Source organism: Nicotiana tabacum, chromosome 22 (assembly GCF_000715075.1).
Source record: "Nicotiana tabacum cultivar K326 chromosome 22, ASM71507v2, whole genome shotgun sequence".
Lineage (NCBI taxonomy): Eukaryota > Viridiplantae > Streptophyta > Magnoliopsida > Solanales > Solanaceae > Nicotiana > Nicotiana tabacum.
Genome location: NC_134101.1, coordinates 144,794,700 through 144,816,408, shown reverse-complemented (window position 1 = coordinate 144,816,408; position 21,709 = coordinate 144,794,700). Strand labels below are relative to the sequence as shown.

The 21,709-nt window shown below is 38.0% G+C and overlaps 1 protein-coding gene across 1 annotated transcript; it reads left to right on the top strand.

Moving 5' to 3' along the window:
* The first annotated feature begins 16,934 nt into the window (after positions 1 to 16,934).
* On the top strand, positions 16,935 to 17,435 carry LOC107794564 (ethylene-responsive transcription factor CRF1). Its single transcript, XM_016617057.2, has one exon. The coding sequence runs from the start codon at positions 16,935 to 16,937 to the stop codon at positions 17,433 to 17,435; it is 501 nt and encodes a 166-aa protein (XP_016472543.2).
* The last annotated feature ends 4,274 nt before the right edge of the window (positions 17,436 to 21,709 follow it).

The window sequence follows — 21,709 nt, the reverse complement described above, 5'->3', positions numbered from 1 at the left end:
CGCTGCCATGAAGTATTGCAGAATATGGGAATAGTTGAAAAAAATAAGGGTTGATTTTACTATGTTTCAGATGATGAGTTCCGCCAAGAGGTGGTGGAAAGATTAGGTATTTACTAGACCCGTTATAGTTCCGTCTGAAGATGCAGACGTATTGAGAATATCACCCAGTGAATCATACAGGGGTGCAACGGACCTTGGCGTCTGGTTGATTTATATGAGTTACAAAAGTCAACATTGTAGATTATCGGACGATAAGACCCATGACTTCGCGCTAAATGGGGATGTCTACTATCAATGAATGGATCGAATGGTCATGTGTTATATCCGTTTTGACATGAAATGTATATATATATGGTACTGAAAGGCTCCTCAATAATTTACACATATTTAAGGCCTGAGACATGCAGGGGATAAGGTTGGGACTTGCGGTATGTTTGCCTCCTTAATAATCTAATACTTCAGTATCAAAGAAGTTAGAAAAACAACTATAAATTTATAGAAGGTCTGCTCAGAGTGGAAGCCAAGGTTATAGATTTTGGGTGCTTCAAAGGAAGTACAATGGTTGACGATCTTCTGGACTATGTAGTTCGTGCTAAGATTTATCTTGATGGAGTTATACTTTTGTGATCGTTGTGCATAATTAAGGGAAAGAGTTACCCCAAATAAGAATTGAAGAGTATACGAATAAATATGTTAAATCAGCAGTGTTGAGTCAACATAGCAAAAGAAGAAATTAGCCGCCGGTGTTTGTGGCAAGCCTATGAAGAGGGCAGACTAGCCAATGCAACACCACCTACTCAGCTCAGTTCTCAGAAATGTTTTTGAAGGAGTTTGTCTCCCGGATTCCCTATAATATGTGGTCTGAACGATTATGTCAGGTCACCATGACAGTGTCAGAATATGTCATCAGGTTCAATAAGTTAGCCGTCATACTCCTACTTTGGTTCCTAAGCCAGAGAGCGAGTCCACAGACTCATTAAAGGACTCAATTATGATCTTAAAATTTAGCAGAACCCGGGAAACTACAGGTTGATGCTTTATTTCAGCTAGTGGTAGAAATTGCCAAAATGTTAGAATGTGTTCTAGATGAGAAAAAAAGGAATCTAAAAAGACCAAAAGGTCTCGAGGTTTTAAAGGATTCAGCGAATTCTACTCTAAAACTACAAATCATTATGATAGGGGCTTGGGCAGCCAGCCAGCCCAGTCAATATATCTGATTACTCGAGGTGCTCCAATAGGTTCTTTTAATGCACTACCACCACGAGGTTCGTATAATGATTATTCCAGTTATTTAGCATAGACTAAGTATGAGCAGTCGAACCCTCAAAGGGATTGTTATGAATATGGTAGTACTAGGCACATCATGGGAAAATTGTCCTAGACTTTGGAGAAACATATTTTGTAAAATCACTCAGGCTACGTGGCCCATTACAATTACTACTCCACTTACATGACCAACCAGAGGTAGTGGTCAGGATGTTATAGGTGGAGGTGAGACTCCTAGAGGTGGAGATCGAGCCATTGATATATTTTCTATGGTATGGTTGAGGTTGCAACACCAGATGGTGTTGTTACAAGTACGGTCTCGAATTATTATAAAGTAACAATTTTGTTAACTTGATTCGGTTCTGAGTATCGAGGCAAGTCCTCCTATTGTGCTCCACTTATGAGTGAGCTTCGTAATTCTGAAATCTGCTTATGTGAATACTCCTGTTGGGAGATTCAATAGAGATAGATATGTCTATCATTATGTGTTGTGATTTTGTTAAACGGAAAATTATTCAAAAGAAGAAAACGGAATGTTCTAATTTGGCACGATGTGCATATTACTTGTGGTATAGAGTTGAGGACGAGATCCTCGTGTTTTATATAATGTGAAATATTTAAACCGGGCTACAAGCTGTGGTGGATGTTATATAAGGATGAGGTCCTTGTGGTGAAAAAGAATATGTGTTTACATGCTCTCTTTGTGAAATTAAAATTTGTACTATAGTACTTATAGTGGGTCATGCCTATTAGACTTATTTGAAAATTCTTGTATGAATATATTTGTGCATAATTTGCCAGATTTATATTGTAATTATTGAGTTGCCAGATTTGTATTATAATTATTGAGTTTTAGACTACAAGGTGAGTGCTCGGGGATGTAAATTGTTACTCGTTAATTCAGGTAAGTAATTAAGATATCTTCATGCCTCGTTGTTAGTAAACTGGAGGTTTGAAACGAGATTTTGTTAACATGAGGTTAATTGGTGATGTTATAATCTATTATGAACAACTATTAAGACCAGAGATGTGGTTATGGTCATACATATGACGTGTTTCATGTCAAGATATCATTCTGATAATGCAGTGCTTGTAATGCGGAGATTAGTATTTTCGATATATACATTGTGGTGCATTATTGAGTTGTGGATGTGTTGTTAGGAGTTGTTTGGTTGTTACTCTGACAGGTGGATAGTCCCAATTGCAGGGGAGACTCTGCTGAAATTTCTGAAAAATTTGGGAGTTAGAAAAATTTAGGATATTGAGATGTGTAAAGAAAGAGATAAGTTACATTATGTGTTTGAAGACGGACTCTACTTCTTATTTGAGGATGAATGACTCTAAGTGGGGGAGAATATAACACCCCGTATTTAATGGGTGTGTAGGCACGAGTTGCTATAACCATTCGATACTAATATCGCGTGTTGACGTGAAAATCGGACCTTTCTGGAAATGATTGGAGTGTAAGAAATTTGGTCTTAAAGTTTACAAATATAGATAAAGAAGATAATCTCAATTGAAATGGTGATGTCAGACTTATGTTAAATGCGGTAATGTCGGATCAACCGCGAATATTTGTATAAAGGTAAAAAATCATCAATTTGGTAACCTGAGAATAATTCTTAGTACGTTCAAGGACGAACGTTTGTTTTAGAGGTGGAGAATGTGATGACCAAAAATGTCATCTTTAAATTAAATAATCATCTCAGTAGTTTAAGACATTAAAAAGCTGTATCAATATGTCCTCGACTTGCGTGCGCAGTCCGTATAATTTTCCGGAAGGTTTTCATGTGAAAAATAGATTAAATTGTGAATTAGAGTTTAAAACTCAACTGAGTTGACTTTGGTCAATATTTTGAGCAAACGAACCGGGATACAAGTTTTGACCATTCCGTTAGTTCCATATCGTGATTTAGAACTTGGTCATATATCCGAAATCGAATTCGGAGGTCCCTAGATCAAATTATTGGCATTTAACGGAATCTAGAAATCTAAGGCTAAAGATTTCTTAAGTTTGACCGGAGATTTGACTTTTGAGCAAATTACCCCGGATTAGACTTTTGATGATTCCAACAGCTTCGTATGGTGATTTCGGACTTAGGCGCATGTTCGGATTTGGATTTGGAATTCTGTAGGATAATTTGGCGTATTTTGGCAAAAGTTGGAAAATAGAAGATTTTTGGAAATTTTAACCGAGTGTTGACTTTTTGATATCGGGATCGGAATCTAGTTCTGAAAATTTTCATAGCTTCATTATGTCATTTATGACTTGTGTGCAAAATTTGAGGTCAATCAGACTTGATTTGATAGGTTTCGACATCAAATATAGAAGTTGGAAGTTCTTAGTTTCATTAAGCTTGAATTGTGATGTGATTCACGGTTTTAGCATTGTTTGATGTAATTTGAGGCATCGACTAAGTTTGTGTTATATTATGGGACTTGATTTATTTGACCAGCTTCAGGGATCGAGAGTGTTCTCCAAGATTGATCTCCGTTCAGGGTATCACCAGATGAAGATCAAGGACTCGGATATTCTTAAGACAACTTTTAGGACCCGATATGGTCATTATGAGGTCCTTGAGATGTCTTCTAGGCTGACCAATGACCCATCAACATTCATGCATTTGATGAATAGCGTATTTTGACCTTATATCGACTCGTTTGTGATTGTTTTCATTGATGATATTCTGGTGTAGCGTAGTCAGGAGGAGTAGGCAGAACATTTGAGAGTTGTATTGCAAAGATTGCGGGAGGAGAAGCTTTACACAAAGTTCTCCAAATATGAGTCTTGGCTCAGTTCAGTGGCTTTCTTGGGGCACGTGGTGTCTAGTGAGGGTATTCAGGTTGATCCGAAGAAGATAGAGGCGGTTCAGAGTTGGCCCAAACCATCCTCAACCATAGAGATTTGTAGCTTTCTTGGTTTGGCGGGTTACTACGGTCGGTTCGTTCAAGGATTTTCATCTATAGCATCACCCTTGACCAAGTTGACTCAAAAGGGTGCTCCGTTTAGGTGGTCGGATGAGTGTGAGGCGAGCTTTCAGAAGCTCAAGACTGCCTTGACCACAGCTCCAGTATTAGTTCTGCCATCAACTTCAGGTTCATATACAATGTATTGTGATACTTCGAGAGTTGGTATTGGGTGTGTGTTGATGCAGGAGGGTAGAGTGATTGCTTATGCTTCTCGTCAGTTGAAGCCCCATGAGAAGAACTACCCCGTTCACGATCTAGAGTTGGCTGCCATTGTTCACACATTGAAGATTTGGAGGCATTATATTTATGATGTGTTTTGTGAGGTGTTTACTGATCATCGTAGCCTTCAGCACTTGTTCAACTAGAAGGATCTCAATTTGAGGTAGTAGAGATGGTTGGAGCTGCCAAAGGTCTATGTTTGATGTAATTTAAGGCATCGAACTTCCTATGAGTCCGTGAGAGTCCAACAACGAAGTCCATAGTGATATGCTCCCACTTCTACTCAGGAATCTCAATCTTCTGGAATAAACCACAGGGCCTCTGATGCTCGTACTTAACCTGCTGACAGTTCAAACACCAAGCCACGTGTGCAACAATGTCTTTCTTCATTCTCCGCCACCAATAATGTTGTCGCAAATCCTGATACATCTTAGCGGCGCCCGGGTGAATAGAGTACCGGGAACTATGGACCTCCTCTAAAATCAACTCTCGGAGTCCATCCACATTAGGCACACAAACTCAACCGTGCAATCTCAAAACTCCATCATCTCTTAAGGTAACCTGCTTGGCACCTCCGTGCTGCACCGTGTCTCTAAGGACACACAAATGGGGGTCATCATACTGCCGATATCGGATACGCTCCAATAAAGAAGAATGAACGACTGTGCAAGCTAACACACGGTTGGGCTCAGAAACATCCAACCTCACGAACTGATTGGCCAAAGCCTGAACATCCAAAGCAAGCGGCCTCTAACTGACCGGAATATAAGCGAGACTGTCCATACTGTCTAACTTCCTACTCAAAGCATCGGCCACCACATTGGCCTTTCCCGGATCATATAAGATGGTGATATCATAGTCTTTCAACAGCTCCAACCACCTTCTCTGCTTCAAGTTTAGCTCCTTCTGATTGAACAAGTACTGCAGACTCTTGTGATCCGTGAACACCTCACATGCCACGCCATATAGATAATGCCTCCAAATCTTCAATGCTTGAACAATGGCTGCCAACTCCAAATCATGAACCGGATAGTTCTTCTCATGAATCTTCAACTACCGCGAAGCATAGGCAATGACCTTGCCATCCTGCATCAACATCGCACCAAGTCCAATACGAGATGCATCACAATAAACTGTGTAAAGCCCTGAACCTATGGGCAAAACCAACACCGGTGTCGTGGTCAAAGTTGTCTTGAGCTTCTGAAAGCTCACCTCACACTCGTCCGACCACCTGAACTGGGCACCCTTCTGGGTCAACTTGGTCATCGGGGCTGCAATAGACGAAAACCCCTCCACAAACCGACGATAGTAGCCTACCAAACCCAAGAAACTCCGGATCTCTGTAGATGATGCGGGTCTAGGCCAGCTCTTGACTGCCTCTACCTTCTTCGGATCAACTTGAATACCCTCTGTTGATACAACATGACCCAAGAATGCAACTGAACTCAACCAGAATTCACACTTCGAAAACTTGGCGTACAATTGACTATCCCTCAAAGTCTAAAGAACCACTCTAAGATGCTGCTCGTGCTCCTCCTGGCTATGGGAATAGATCAAAATATCATCAATAAAGACTATCACGAACGAATCCAAATAAGGCCTGAACACTCGGTTCATCAAATCCATAAAAGCTGCTGGGGCATTTGTCAACCCAAATGACATCACCAAGAACTCATATTGCCCATACTGAGTACGTAAAGCTGTCTTAGAGACATCGGATGCCATAATCCTCAACTGATGGTAGCCAGATCTCAAGTAAATTTTCGAAAATACCTTGGCACCCTGAAGTTGATCAAACAAATCATTTATCCTCGGCAATGGATACTTATTCTTGTTTGTAACCTTGTTCAACTGCCAGTAATCTATGCACATTCTCATCGATATGTCCTTCTTCTTAACAAACAACAACGACGCACCCCAAGGCGAAACATTGGGTCTAATAAAATCCTTTTCAAGCAAGTCTTGCAACTGCTCCTTCAACTTTTTCAACTCAAGTGGGGTCATACGATACAGTGGAATAGAAATGGGCTGAGTGCCCGGAGCCAAATCAATGCAAAAGTCAATATCCCTGTTGGGTGGCATACCCGGCAGGTCTGAAGGAAATACCTTAGGAAACTCATGAACAACATGCACAGAATCAATAGAAGGAACCTCGACACTAGAATCACGAATATATGCCAAATAGACCAAACACACCTTTTCGACCATATGTCGAGCCTTCACATAAGAGATAACACTACGGGTAGAATGACCAGGAGTTCTTTTCCACTCTAAACGAGGCAAATCTGGCAAGGCTAAGGTCACAGTCTTGGCATGACAGTCCAAGATAGCGTGGTAAAGTGATAACCAGTCCATCCCCAATATGACATCAAAATCAACCATGTTCAAAAGTAACAAATCTACACGAGTCTTAAGACCTTCATTCACAACTATACACGAACGATGGACTGAATCTATCACAATAGAATCATCCACCGGTGTAGACATATATACAGGGGCACTTAAGGAATCACTAGGCATGACCAGATACGATGCAAAATAAGATGATACATAGGAGTATGTAGACCCTGGATCAAATAGGACTGAAGCATCTTTACTAGAAACAAGAACAGTACATGTGATAACTGCATCGGAAGCCTCAGCCTCAGGCCTGGCTGGAAGAGCATAACATCGGGGCTGGGGCCACCACCTTGAACTACAACTATGGGACGACCTACTGCTGGCTGGCCTCCACCTCTAGCTGCCTGACCTCCACCTTTAATACCTCTACCTTCACCTCTAGCACCTCTATCCCCACCCCTAGCTGGCGGAGCGGGCGGTGGAACACCTGGTGCCTGAACCATAGCACAGGAACCCTGCTGCTGCGACTGAGTACCCTCCAATCTCGGATAAGCCCTCCGGATATGACCATACTCACCACACTCAAACAATCCACCTGAGTATTGCGGCTGAGGAAACTGAGACTGACCCTGGCGACCTAAATGACCACCCCGAAAACTCTAGAGCGGGGTACACCGATAGGAGCTGGTGGTGCACTGTAGGGATACTGATCAGAATACTGCATATGAGAACCACGACCACCTGAAGCGATGTGAGAAACCTGAAGTGCTGACTGAAAAGGCTTAGGAGGATGGCCTCTACCATATGAATCCTTGCCTCCAAACGAGGCACTACTGAATCTGCCTGAATGATGAGGCCTCTTGGCAGACCCCTGACCACCTCCCTGCGACAGAACCATCTCAACTCTACTGGCCACATTGGCCGCCTCCTGAAAAGAAATCTCACTCCCTGACTCCTTAGCCATCTGAAGACGAATCGGCTGAATAAGTCCCTCTCTCTCTCTCTCTCTCTCTCTCTCTCTCTCTCTCTCTCTCTCTCTCTCTCTCTCTCTCTCTCTCTCTCTCGGTGGGAAGTATGATAAGAGTATGACGGGCCTAGTCGATGAATCTGGTCTCATACTGAGTAACGTCATAGAACCCTGCTGGAGATGCTCAAACTGCCTCCGATAGATCTCTCTCTAAGTGATAGGGAGAAACTTCTCCAGAAATAGCTGAGTAAACTGCTCCCAAGTCAAAGTTGGTGATCCAACTGGTCTAGCCAAATAATAATCTCTCCACCAAGTCTTGGTGGATCCAGACAAGCGGAAAATAGCAAAGTCGACCCCATTGGTCTCCACTATCCCCATGTTCCTGAGAACCTCATGACAGCTGTCTAGATAATCCTGGGGATCCCTAGAAGATGCACCGCTGAAAGTAGTAGTGAAGAGCTTGGTGAACCTGTCCAATCTCCACAAAGCATCAGCAGACACAACTGCTCCATCACCAGTCTGAACTACCACATCCAGCCGAACTGATCCAACTGGCTGAGTTGCTGGAGTCTAGAACTTGGGAGCCATCTGCTCCAGAGTGCGAATAGCAGGAGTCTAAGCTCCTCCTCCAGCCTGAGAGATGACTGGTGCTACATGAAGCAAGCTTGCCCGAGTGACACTCTCCATAAGGCCCACTAGATGGACCAGAGCATCCTGGAGTACTGGGGTAGCAATAAACCCCTCTGGGACCTGAGCTAGGCCCACCGAAACTGTCTGGACCGGAACCTCATCATCAAAGTCAACCTGAGGCTCCACCGCTGGTGCTGCTGCTCTGGGCTGAGCTCTGCCCCTACCTCGGCCTCGCCCTCTGCCCCTCGTGGGAACTGCTGCTAGGGGCTCGGGGATACTGATCAGTGGATGAGGAAGCGCATGTTCTCGCTATCTGCGAAAAAATAGAGTAAAAATTCAATTAGCATTGAGAAACCAAACCGCACGACAGGAAAGAATAAATGCGATGTTTTTCCTAACTCTATAGCCTCTGGGGATAAATGCAGACGTCTTCGTACCGATCCCTCAGACTCTACTAAGCTTGTCCGTGAATTGTGAGACCTATGTAACATAGAGCTGTAATACCAACTTGTCACGACCCGAATTTCCCACACTCGGGAGTCGTGATGGCACCTACTTGTGAAAGCTAGGCAAGCCGAGTATTATAGATTCACTAACTCTTTTATTTAGCCTTTTTTAACCGTTTAAATTAACATGCGATCAACAGTGAAATATTAATGATAATTAAATACATGCAGAAGATGTAAACTAATAACTTAACCAAAAATAGGTACGATAATACCAAGTACATCACTCCCCGGAACCGGTGTCACAATATTACTGATCGTCTACGAATCCTACAAACAATTGTCTGGCAAGAAAGATACAATCTGTCTCTGAAGTAAATAAAAACAGAATATAACGATAGAAGAGAACATTGAGGCCTACGGACGCCTGCAGGACTACCTTGGGATCTCTGACTGGACTGAAGGCAGCCACCCAAAGCTATGGTCCAAAAGTTGCCGCTCCGGGATCTGCACACTATGCAGAGTGTAGTATCAGCACACCCGACCCCATATACTGGTAAGTGCCTGGCCTAACCCTGGCGAAGTAGTGATGAGGCTAGGACCTGATTACCAAATAAACATGTGCAGTTATATAATATACAACGAAAAATAAAACAGAAATAAACATATAAAGATGGGAGGGAGACATGCTGCGGGGGAATATCATTTACCAACAGTAATTTAAGAGAAAACATAAAGAACAATTTAGAATTCACAGCAAAATAATAAGGAACTCGTAACCAACTAATAAACACTTTTATTATCTATTGTTGCGGCGTGCAACCCCATCCAATCATATTATTGTTACGGCGTGCAAGCCGATCCAAATATATTATTGTTGCGGCATGCAACACGATCCAAATATAATATTGTTACGGCGTGCAAGCCGATCCAAATATATTATTGTTACGGCATGCAACACGATCCAAATATAATATTGTTACGGCGTGCAACCCGATCCACATATACAGTTCAACACCAATCACAAAGAATGTCCCGGCAAGGGATCAATAAAGAAACGACACTATCCCGGCAAGGGAATTGACAGTATAAGTAAATACATCCCGGCAAGGAAAAATCAGCTATAACCAAACTTGTTCCAACATCTAACTTCCTCAACTAGCACCAATACTCAATCATAAGTAATTTTCACGAGAACAATCATAATCCTTGCTCAACACAGAGAATCAACAACTTAGGCATTCGTAGTATTTGTTAAGACAATTTCAATTTAAGACTCACGGTCATGCTTGATACCAATGTATAGATACTCTTCACTATGCCTATACGTCGTACTCCACAAGTAACACGTAGCAAATAGGACACAACTCACAATCCCTCAAGCTAAGGTTAGACCAAGCACTTACCTCGAACTTCCACGGCCAACTCAAGCCTCAAACACCGCTTTTCCTTTTGAATTTGGCTCCAAATCAATTGTATCTAGACATAATCGACTTAATAACATCAATAAACGCTAAACAATTCAATTCCAATGCTTAATTATAGATTTCCTATCATTCTTCCCAAAAGCCAAAATCGACCCCGGGCCCGCTTGGTCAAAAAAAGAGGTTCGGACCAAAATCCGATCACCAATTCACCCATGAGCCCGAATATGTAATTAGTTTCGAAATCCGACCCCAAAATGAGGTCTAAATTCCAATTATACAAAAAGCCTTAACTCTACCCAAATCCCTAATTTTCTACCATTAAGAACATGATTTAGGCCTAGAAATCTAATGGGTGTTAATGAAAATTGAAGAAAATGAGTCTAAGGTTACATACCTATGAATTTGTGGTAAAGTTCTCTTTCAAAAATCGTCCCATTTGGAGTTTGGAAGAAGAAGTTATGAGTTTTGGGCTAAATCTCGTATGTGTTCTGTTACTGTTTAAATGACTGGGCAAAATTAGTCTCTGCGATCGCGACAAGGAGTATGCGATCGCATAGGGTAAGGGGGATCGGGCATTGCGATCGCGGACAACGAAGTGCGATCGCATAGAGGAAAAATGGTTCCCTTCCCAGGCTTGGTTTAACCCATTGTGATAGCGGGAGAAGCAATGCAATCGCATAGAACAACTGGTGACCCCCCAGAATTTACTCTACGCGATCGCGGAAGTAACTATGTGATCGCATAGCACAAATTAGGGCCCCCTGAAATTACACTATGCGATCGCGAACCTTCTTATGCGATCGCATAATACAAAAGGACTGGACACCAGCAAACAACAGAAAACCAGATTTTCTAAGTCCAAAAACACTCTGATGCCTATCCGAAACTCACCCGAGCCCTTGGGGCTCCAAACCAAACATGTACACTACCTCAAAAATACCCTACAGACTTACTCGTGCGATCAAATCGCCAAAATAACATCAACTATGAATTTAGCATCAAAATCATGAAATCACTTAAGAACTTCAAATTTTCCAATTTTCTCAAATACGGTCCGATTCACGTCATTTCAAGTCCGTTTCTTACCAAATTTCACAGACTCGACTTAAACCACATATAAGACATGTACCGGGCTACGAAACCAGAATTCGGGCCCGATACCATCAAATTTTAAACACATTTCATTTTCAAAAACTCATAAATATTCCAGGAAATAATTTTCTTCAAAAATTCATTTCTCAGGCTTGGGACCTCGGAATTCGATTCCGGGCATACGCCCAAGTCCCATATTTTTCTACGGGCTCTCCGGGACCGTCAAATCACGGGTCCGAGTCCGGGTCCGTTTACCCAAAATGTTGACCGAAGTTAACTTAAATTCATTTTAAAGTCAAAAATTATCATTTTTCACATATTGGCTTTCCGGCTATACACCCGGACTGCGCACGAAAATCGAAATGATACTGAAAGAGATTTTTAAGACCTCTAAACGCAGAATTTATTTCTAAAACAAGTGATGACCCAAAAGGTACCTTATCCAAGGGTAAGTGGGTCATCACAAGGTCAAATACATAAAAGTTCTTTTTAAGAGTAAGTGGTGGTCAAAGTTGAAGTCATGACCTTCCTCTGATTTGGTACCATATCCAAGTGTAACTTATTTAGAACTTTTAGGAACAAGTATGAAATGTTAACTTACAAACATATTAGTAAGCGTTTAGTTATAGTTTGTAAATTAAAACTATACTAATAATGTAAAAATATTTTATTTCACTATAAGAAAATTACTTACGTACATCATTAATAAATTAATTCCATCTTAAATCGTTTAACTTAAACTTGTGAGTGGTAAATTTACTTACACTTGCCGTGCAAACCATAGGCTAGTATTTGAGTTTTGTGTTAATTAGCTGCTAGCTGAGCAAAAGGTTTGACTGCAGTAGATAGAAATTGAAAAGCAAATTCTGTAGTGATAATGATGAAACAAGTACTGATTAGTGTGGAACCGCACTTTGTCGCCTGAATTTTTGGCTTACCTAGTAAGTAATAATCAAACAGTTATTGCAAACTACTCCCTCCGTCTAATTTACTGCTTCCTCCGGTCCAAAATAAGTGATTTTTTGGATGTTTTCACACAGATTAAGAAATTCATCTTTTTGCATTAATTAGCAATGAAATTAACCATATTAACCTTTACTATCTCACATAAACACTCCTAACACATATTCCAACACTAGTTACTCCAAGGATAATGTAGGAAAAAAATAATTAATTCATTCTTGAAATCTGGAAAAATCACTTATTTTGGACCACAAGAAAAAAAACCAAAAAATCACTTATTTTGGACCAGAGGGAGTATGTGTTTCTCTTATTTGACTAAACGTGCAATTTAACAAGAAGAAAAAAATTATATTTTTAAATTGGATATTCATACAAGATATTAATTTCTCCGAGATAGACTAGGGACCTGTTTCTTCATAGATATTTCTTTATTTTTTCCAAAAAAAATTTCAAATACATGTTTGCCCATAAATTTTTGCAAACTTTTCGAAAATGAGTTTTTCAAAAGTTAAAAACGTGATTTTGACCACCTTTTTAAAATATTCAATAATTTTATTTTCCTACTCATAAATCTGCAATGTTTTTTCAAGTGAATTGCATATCCAAACATAATTTCAAATTTTAAATATCATTTTTAATTAACTTCTAATACTTTTTTTTTTCAAAAATTACAATTTTAATGTCCAAACGCCTACTAGATGTCACATAAGTTAAGATGAACGGAATAGTTCTAACACCTAAAACTTCCTTTGTTTCAGTTTATATCTTAGTTTGACGATGCAAGAAATTTAAAATATGAATTATTTTTGAATTTTGTAATCTTAAATTAAAGATATTTATAATATATCAAGGAAGCAGACTCACTTGTTGAGCAAAGAGTGGCATTCTATTTTAAACAGACTATGGATAAAAGTAAGATACATAAATTAAAATCTAACCTTGAAGCATTTTTTTAAGACTCTTCTTCATATGTTGAAAGATTATTGAAAATTATATTTTTTACAAAATATTTATGATTTTTTTTTTTGTAAAGTCTTTTCATATCTTTGAAGTAAATACCAGCTAAGATATTGGCACCTATATCTATTGTAAAGAATACATAAGACTAATAGAATTTCTATGCTCAATATAGGTAGATCAAGAAGGTCTTAAAAAAAATCACGTAAATGACAATTTTGACAAATTTCAAGGAAGCATGACTCTCTTATTAGACCTTATAGTTCTTTATTTTTATTTATTTTTTATTTTTTTTATTTTTTTTTTCTGTTGGTAGTTTCTCTTGATAGGAGATTATCAAATTATGTAAGGATCGCTAACTGATCGATTCTTATCTTATTACCGAATTAAATATTATGTTATACTTAATATAGTCAACGAAATAAATTATTAATCGAGATATGTGGGGAATCTTAAATGAGAGGTATTTCAAACATTAGCGTCAAGGGTTGAAATCTAGCTTTTACTTACTCTATAATTGTAGCTACCTAGAATGTAGCCTAGCTATAGGTCAATGAAAACTGAAAGGAAGAAAACTTGCACCAACTCCGATCCTTGCAGTTGGTGAATAGCTTCTATTCTGTAGAGTAGCTGCGAATTTGTGTAAAATGAATTACGTTCCCATCGACTCCAAATGGTTAGTCTTCTTGGATGTTGAACAGTTACTATCCAGTTTCTTCCCAGGAGTACTTTTATTGGCAAACTGTCGAAATTGAAAATTTTACCCAGTTACATATTTTTTGGGTTTTACACTTAGTGGGCGTTTGAACATAAGAATTATAAATTCCGAAAAAGTAAAAAGATTCTTAAATGAAAATAATATTTGAAAATTTGAGTTGTGATTGGACATGAATAGAATTTGGAACGATTTTTGAATTTTTGTAAGTGATTTCCAAAAATTTCCAAAATGTAACTTTAAGTGAAAGTTAAAATTTTCATTGATAAAAATTGATTCAGAAAAAAGTAATTTTTTTTTTCGAAAAAAACAAAAAATTTCTTATGACAAAACGGGCCCTTAATGTCCGCTATACCGGAAAATGTTCTTTACTAAATTAAAAAATAATTTATTTTTAGAGATTAATGTCGAACCTCTAATTAAGGTGGAGATCATATTCATCTCACAACTCTAGATATAAAATTTTACCCACATATATGAAATTTTATCCCGATTAAGTGTGACATGCACTGCATTCTTTTTGAGATCATTTGGTTAGTGGAACATGGGATAATATCCCTGGAATAAAATGTGAAGTTATTTATCATGTGCTTGCTTATATTTTTAATTTGGAATTAATAATTCATGGATTAATTATATACCGCAATAAAAGTATAATCCTATCCCACATTAAGGGTGGATAACATTACTGGGATTACATAATCCCGAGATTTAACACTAAAATATCAAAGATACTCTTCTCCTAGGTTCTTTTTTCAAAGTCCCTTAAAAAAATCAAGGTTAAAATTAAAATAAAAGTTTATTCCAACTTATCTAATATTAATAAAATACTACATGCTATCACGTGTATCTTGTTTTTGGTACGAAGTAATTTATGTTTGACTAATTAATTAAAAAAATACTTTTGAGCAGTAATTAATGTTTGACCAAATTTTTAAAGAGTGTTTTTAAATATATTTCTCAAAAGTATTTTTTGAATTTTTTTTTTTTTGGGAGAAACTATTTTTTTTGTTTTTGCTTCTCAACAAACTGCTAATACTTCTAACTAAAAGCACTTTTTCATTTCAAAAGTTTGAATACTTTTAACCAAAAAAATTCTTTTGCTAACCAAGAAAAAGGTTAGCAACGCCAACTGCATTTGCTATAATGCAGGTGGTTTTTGGAGTAATTGATCTCCAACGCTGCTATATTTTTAGCTGCAAAATGGGGATGAATAATATCACTCCAATTTGGAGTAACACTGTTCATCTCATTCATTATTATTTCATATTACTTTATTATTTAACTCTTTTAATTTATCTCTTTATAGATAATTAATTATGTTAATATCTTTATAATTTAATCTTATATCTTAATTTTGGCGTATAATTTTGATTAATTAATTTTTGTACATTTATTATTTTTATGTAAAATGATAATTAATTTTATTATAAGTTATAATTCTACAAAAACATATAATCATCTCAAAAAATGAACGGTGCAAATATAAAATATTTGATGTTGCTATTGAAAGGTGCAAATATAAAATATAAGATGCTGCTAAAATTAAAAAGTGAAGATTAAAAATACATTAAATGAATATAAATTATATGTGATGAATATATAAAAAAGAAAAAAGATAGATTTTTTTTAATAAGAATAAGAAAATAAAAAATAATATTAAAGAGAGAGAAGAATATAAAATAAAATATATATTTTTTAAAGTAAAAAATAGACTAATGGTTGGAGTTGGAGATGGGAGATATATCCCGCCAAAATAATTAGTCGAAAGGTTTATAAATATCTTTATTGAGTAGATAGATTTCTCTGTTATTAGAATGATAAAATTAAATTTTCGAGTCGTCTTCAAAGGAGCTCAACAAGATGGTGGTCAGCAGTCCACTTAACAAAGAATTAAATAATTGTTGCTACATAACAACTAGTGAAGTTGTATGAGACTCCTTTTTGTCTCAAAAATTTGTAGACCTCAATCTTACACTTTTGGATTCAGAGAAATCTGAGTTCACAAAATTGTGAGACAAAAAAGTTGTGTCATACAACTAGTGTTATTCGTACTAGATACAAAATATAAATTTTCGCCCATACCAATCAATATGTACCAATTGTCAGTTGTCAGCAGCCAGCCCCCTCGAGAATTAACCGCCGGCGTCAGAGGACCTCTTTCGCTGTAATTTGACTGCATTTACTCTCCTTGGACCCTATCATCACCTCGCATTTGATTTTCAACTTAACCCGCCGCCGTTTCCTTCAACTCTTATTTTTCCGAGACTTTTCACGAACATTACACTTTAAATCTTGATGCACATCCTATTAAAATACTTGGTCGCTATAGAATCAAGTGTCAAATCGAGTTGAGACGTGTTTAGTCAAACATAATTTACAGTAGTAATTTGTATAAAATATTAAAGATTAGCAATGTTACATGAGAGAGAATGTCGGGCTATTAAAATTCTACACATTTACAAGTTGAATGTTGCATAAATATAAATACTAAAATGAATGTATGATCATACAAGAATAACTAGATATATATAAAATCACATGAAAGGAAGTTGTTTTAAAGGATTTATACTTTATGAGAATTAATGTAAACTTAGCAAAAGAAAGATGCATTAATAATTAAAAAAATTATATAAGTGATGTTTATTATCATTAGTTGTTGAGATATGTATTAGACATAGCGGCATCGAAGAAAATGACGATCTTAAAATGAAAATCATAATATTAAATTCTCAGTTCCCCTTAAACTAAAAACTTAAGCCATAAACTAATAATCTAAAATTCTCAAATTCTGTCGGTGCAGCTATAAATATCACTTAAAACCTCTCAGCTGACCAAACCCTTTAGTCACTCTCTGTGATTAGTGGATTTTTGTCCCTCGTTTCTCTTTTGTTCCTTACAACTATACATTGGTCGTGCTCATGGTCGCTCAAAGTTCCACCATGTGCGGCGGCGATGGCGGCGGCTCTCAAGGAAACACTCGTCAGCCTGTTCGAACAACAAAGGAATCGCACTTCCGCGGCGTTCGGAAGCGGCCATGGGGGCGGTACGCGGCGGAGATTCGCGATCCATGGAAGAAGTCGCGGCGTTGGCTCGGTACATTTGATACGGCGGAGGAAGCTGCACTAGCCTACGATGAAGCCGCACGGAGTCTACGTGGACCCAGGGCGAAGACAAATTTTGGGCTAGATGGGCTTGCCGCAATCGGCCCACCACCGGCCCTACCAAAGCTTCCAAACTGGTGCTTTAATGCCCTTTATGGCTCTTACCTTGAAGATAGGAGCAGATTTGGTACAGGTGAGACTACGGTAGCGAGTTCTGAGTACTCGGGTTATAATTTAGAAGGCGTTGGTGTTGTAATGAACGAACATGAGAAGAAGACGAAAATAGAGAAGAAGAAACCGTTCTTGTTCGATCTAAATCTCCCTGCCCCACTCTTCTAATCAGCTAGCTTATTAAGGGTGGATTCGGTGGAAGAATATTCGGCATTATATGTTTATACCAAGTTAAAATACGTATAATCGTAGTAATTAGTTTGTAGTTTCGGCCAATGAATTAGCTTATGTGCGGTGAAGGACAGTATAAGCCGCAAAAGTTGGACAACAAAATCCCTAGTTTTAGAGTAAGATTTATCTCACGTTTTTTGAAATCTATGACTTCACTGTGTATTTTGTACAGCGGATACCACATTTCATCACTAATGACAAGCTATGATATGATATTAATACAACGTGCTTGTCAATTTGCGTTTATTTGTTTAATTTATGTTTATTATCAGTTTACTAAAATTGTTACACTAGCAATTTAATTTAACATACTGTAAAATGTTTCCGTTTCAATTGTGAGGTAGTTAATTTTACTTAATTATTAGTTTTTATGAACTTGCATTGCACGTTAATAATAACATATAATAGTGTATTTAATTATTTATGTGAAGGCACATCAAATACAATAATTATTATAATTCCAAAATTATCACCACATTAGCACAATATGTGAATTCACAATTATTGCAAAACATATGAACCTGCAAAAATGATCAACATAGTCATGTTAGTTAGCTAATATTATTATGTGCTTATAATTTAGAAATATGCAATGTGATGATACTAATCTAAGACTTTTATGGATGATATTTTTTTTTTTGTCTATGTTCCCTTCTAATGTGTTGGTTGCTCGTTATGACTAGAACACTTGTTGTCGATGGTGATATCCCTATGGAAAGTACAAAATATAATTGTTTATATGGAAAAAAATATTGCAATAAATACAATCCAACATTTGAGATTATTTTTCCTATACTTTATTTATTCTCATTGCAAAGTATAAGCATACAAAAATAAGTTTCGGATAAATTTAAAAGGATATTCCTTATATTTATGAGGGCAAAATTAAATTTTGGGGATAAACACATTCGTTGAAGCACATTGACCCATCATGGTTTCTTGTCACGACCCAGAATTTCCACCATAGGGACCATGATGGCGCCTAACATCACACTTGCTAGGCAAGCCAACGTTAAAGTATTATTAACCAATTTCTTTTACACTGCAGTGATTAAAAATAAACAAGCTAAATCAAGTAGGAATAAATGTGGACCTAAGTAAATAGCATCTTTGTTTATATATTATTACCAATACTATTGATATTACTACCCAAAATTCGGTATCACAATCTACGAATACACTATGATTTTCTACATACATCAGACTGAAAGAAATTACAACTGTTTTGAAAATAAAGAAAAAAAAGTAATATAGAGATGTAGAAGGGGATGTCAGGACCTGCGGACGCCAGCAGGACTACCTTGGGTCTCCTAATTGAAAATATCTGCAACCGACCTCTCGATCAGCCACTACCTGCTCCAAAATCTGCACAGAAAGTGTATAGCGCAGTATCAGTACAACCGACCCCTTGTACTGGTAAGTGCCAAGCCTAACCTCGACGAGGTAGTGACGAGGCTACGACGGGTCAATTATAATATAACCTGCATACAGTGTATAATAAAAGCAGAAAGAAGAACAGGACAAAATAAAACAGTAACTTGCAAGGAATGAATATAGAACTCAAGTGTCTTATCCGGTATCCAACTATAACCAATCCTTAAGTAAAATGCAAAGCTACAGAATAACTTACACAATAGAAGAAAAACACATAAACACATAAACTGATGCGGCGCACATCTCGATCCCACTATATATCAATGTCAAAATGAATATTCACCCTTATTACTCCATATCAATCCACCCTTATTCCTCCTGTTGCAGCGTGCTACTCGATCCCACCGTATAATAGCATTTCACCCTTATTCTTCCTGCTGCGGCGCGCAACCCGATCCCACCATATAATAGCATTTCACCCTTATTCCTTCTCAATATATCACCCTTATTCCTCCTGTTGCGGCGTGCAACCCAATCCCACAATATCAATGTCAATTACTTATTAAGTACAGAAATTTCACAATTTAACCCAAACTATTCACAATATTTAAACCTCAAATCAAAACAAACGGAAAGCTTGTACATTATGAAACTTCACACAAATAATACTACTCAGCGAAAACAATCCAAAATATACCCTAAAACACCGATAAACCAGCTTAAGCCAACAATATGAGACAATAAAACTACGGGACAACTAATGCCTTCAACATTGAAAAACAATGTCTGACAAGTAGCAATTAAGCATGGCAATACCAGTAAAACATGTAGTAGTTAAGGCATGAAGACAATATAATAAGAACGGGAAGAAAACATATAAAACAGATAAATTGGCGGCGCATAGGTACTCGTCACCTCACCTATATGCCACTCACATGGATTTTCACATAACAACTAAGTCAAGGATTCCTAATCCCTTGAGTCAAAGTTAGAAACAAGACTTACCTCGATCCACATGCCACTCACTACTCAATTACCACTTTTCCTCTAGATTTCACCTCTAAACTACTCGTATCTAGCCATAATTAATTTAATAACATCAAATATTGCTAAAGAAATCAATTTCAATACATAAATTTTAGTTTCACAAACTTTCTCCCAAAAAGTAAAAAATCGATCCCGGGCCCGCTTGTTCAAAACTCGAGGTTCGGACCAAAACACATTCACCCATTTACCCTCGAACCCGAATATGTAATTAGTTCCAGAATCCGACCCCATCGAGGTCTAAATTCCCAATTTGCAAAAACTCCCAATTCTTCCAAAAATCCCTAATTCTACTATGAAAGAACAAGGTTTAAGACAAGGAATCTAATGGGTGATGATAAAAACTGAAGGAAATGAGTTAAAAAGTACAAACCTATGATTTGGTGTTGAATTCCCTCTTCCAAAATCGCCCTAGGTAGAGTTCTAATGAAAGAGATATGAAATTTTGAAGAATTCCCGTTTTTGGTCCGTTTTAAAATCACTGGGCAGGCGTTCTTTGCGTTCGCGAAGCCGTCGCTTGATTAGCCTACAAGTTCGCGAGATATTCCTCGCGTTCGCGAAGGCTTATTCCCCCTAGCCTATGCATTCACGAGGCAAGTGCCGCGTTCGCGATAGACATGCCGTGTTCGCAAAGGGTAATGCCCCCGTTGCTCCGCGTTCGCGAAGAAGAAAATCCCCCTGCCCCCATTTTACCTTTCACATTCGCGAGAGTACCTCCGCGAACGCGATGAAAGGCACACCAGAATAGCTGCTGTAGCGAAAATACCAGATTTTCTATGTCTAAAACATCTCGCAGCCTATACGAAACTCACTCTAGCCCTCGAGGCTCCAATCCAAACATGCACACAGGTCTTAAAACATCATACGAACTTGCTCGCTCGATCAAATTTCTAAAATAATGCCTAGAAATACGAATTTAGCACCAAATCAAATGAACTTCTCAAGAACACTTTAAAATTTCTATTTTCACAACAGGACATCTGAATTATGACAAACCAACTCCGCTTCTCACCAAATTTCGCAGACAAGTCTTAAATATCATAATGAACCTATATTAGGCTCCAAAACCAAAATAGGACCTGATACCAACGAGATCAAACATTAACCAAATTCTTAAAATCATTTAATTTTCAATTTTTCATCAAAAATTCATATCTCGAGTTAGGGACCTCGGAATTCGATTTCGGGTATACGCTCAGGTCCCATATTTCGATACGGACCCACAGGGACTGTCAAAACAAAATTCCGGGTCCGTTTACTCAAAATGTTGACCGAAGTCAACTAAATAAATTTTTAAAGGCAAAAATTATTTTTTTTATCAACTTTCAACATAAAAGCTTTACAGTAATACATCTGAACTACGCATGCAAATCGAGGAGGAATAAAATAAGGTTTTGAAAGCCTTGAAATACGGAATCGAGCTCTAAAACATAAGATGAGCTTTTGGGTCATCACATTCTCCAAATATAAAACAATTGTTCGTCCGCAAACGGACAAAGTAAAAGTACCCAAGCTAGTGAAAAGGTGGGGATATCTGCTCCGCATATCGGGCTCGGACTCCCAGGTAGCTGCCTCAACAGGATGACCTCTCCGTTGCACTCAAATCGAAGGATAACTCTTCGATCTCAACTAATGAACCTACCGGTCTAGAATAGCTACCGGCTCCTCCTCGTTGGTCAAATCCTTGTCCAACTGGACAATGCTGAAATATAACACGTGGGATGGATCGTAGTGATACTTTTGAAGAATGGACACATGGAATACTGGATGTACCGCTGATAAGCCTTGTGGCA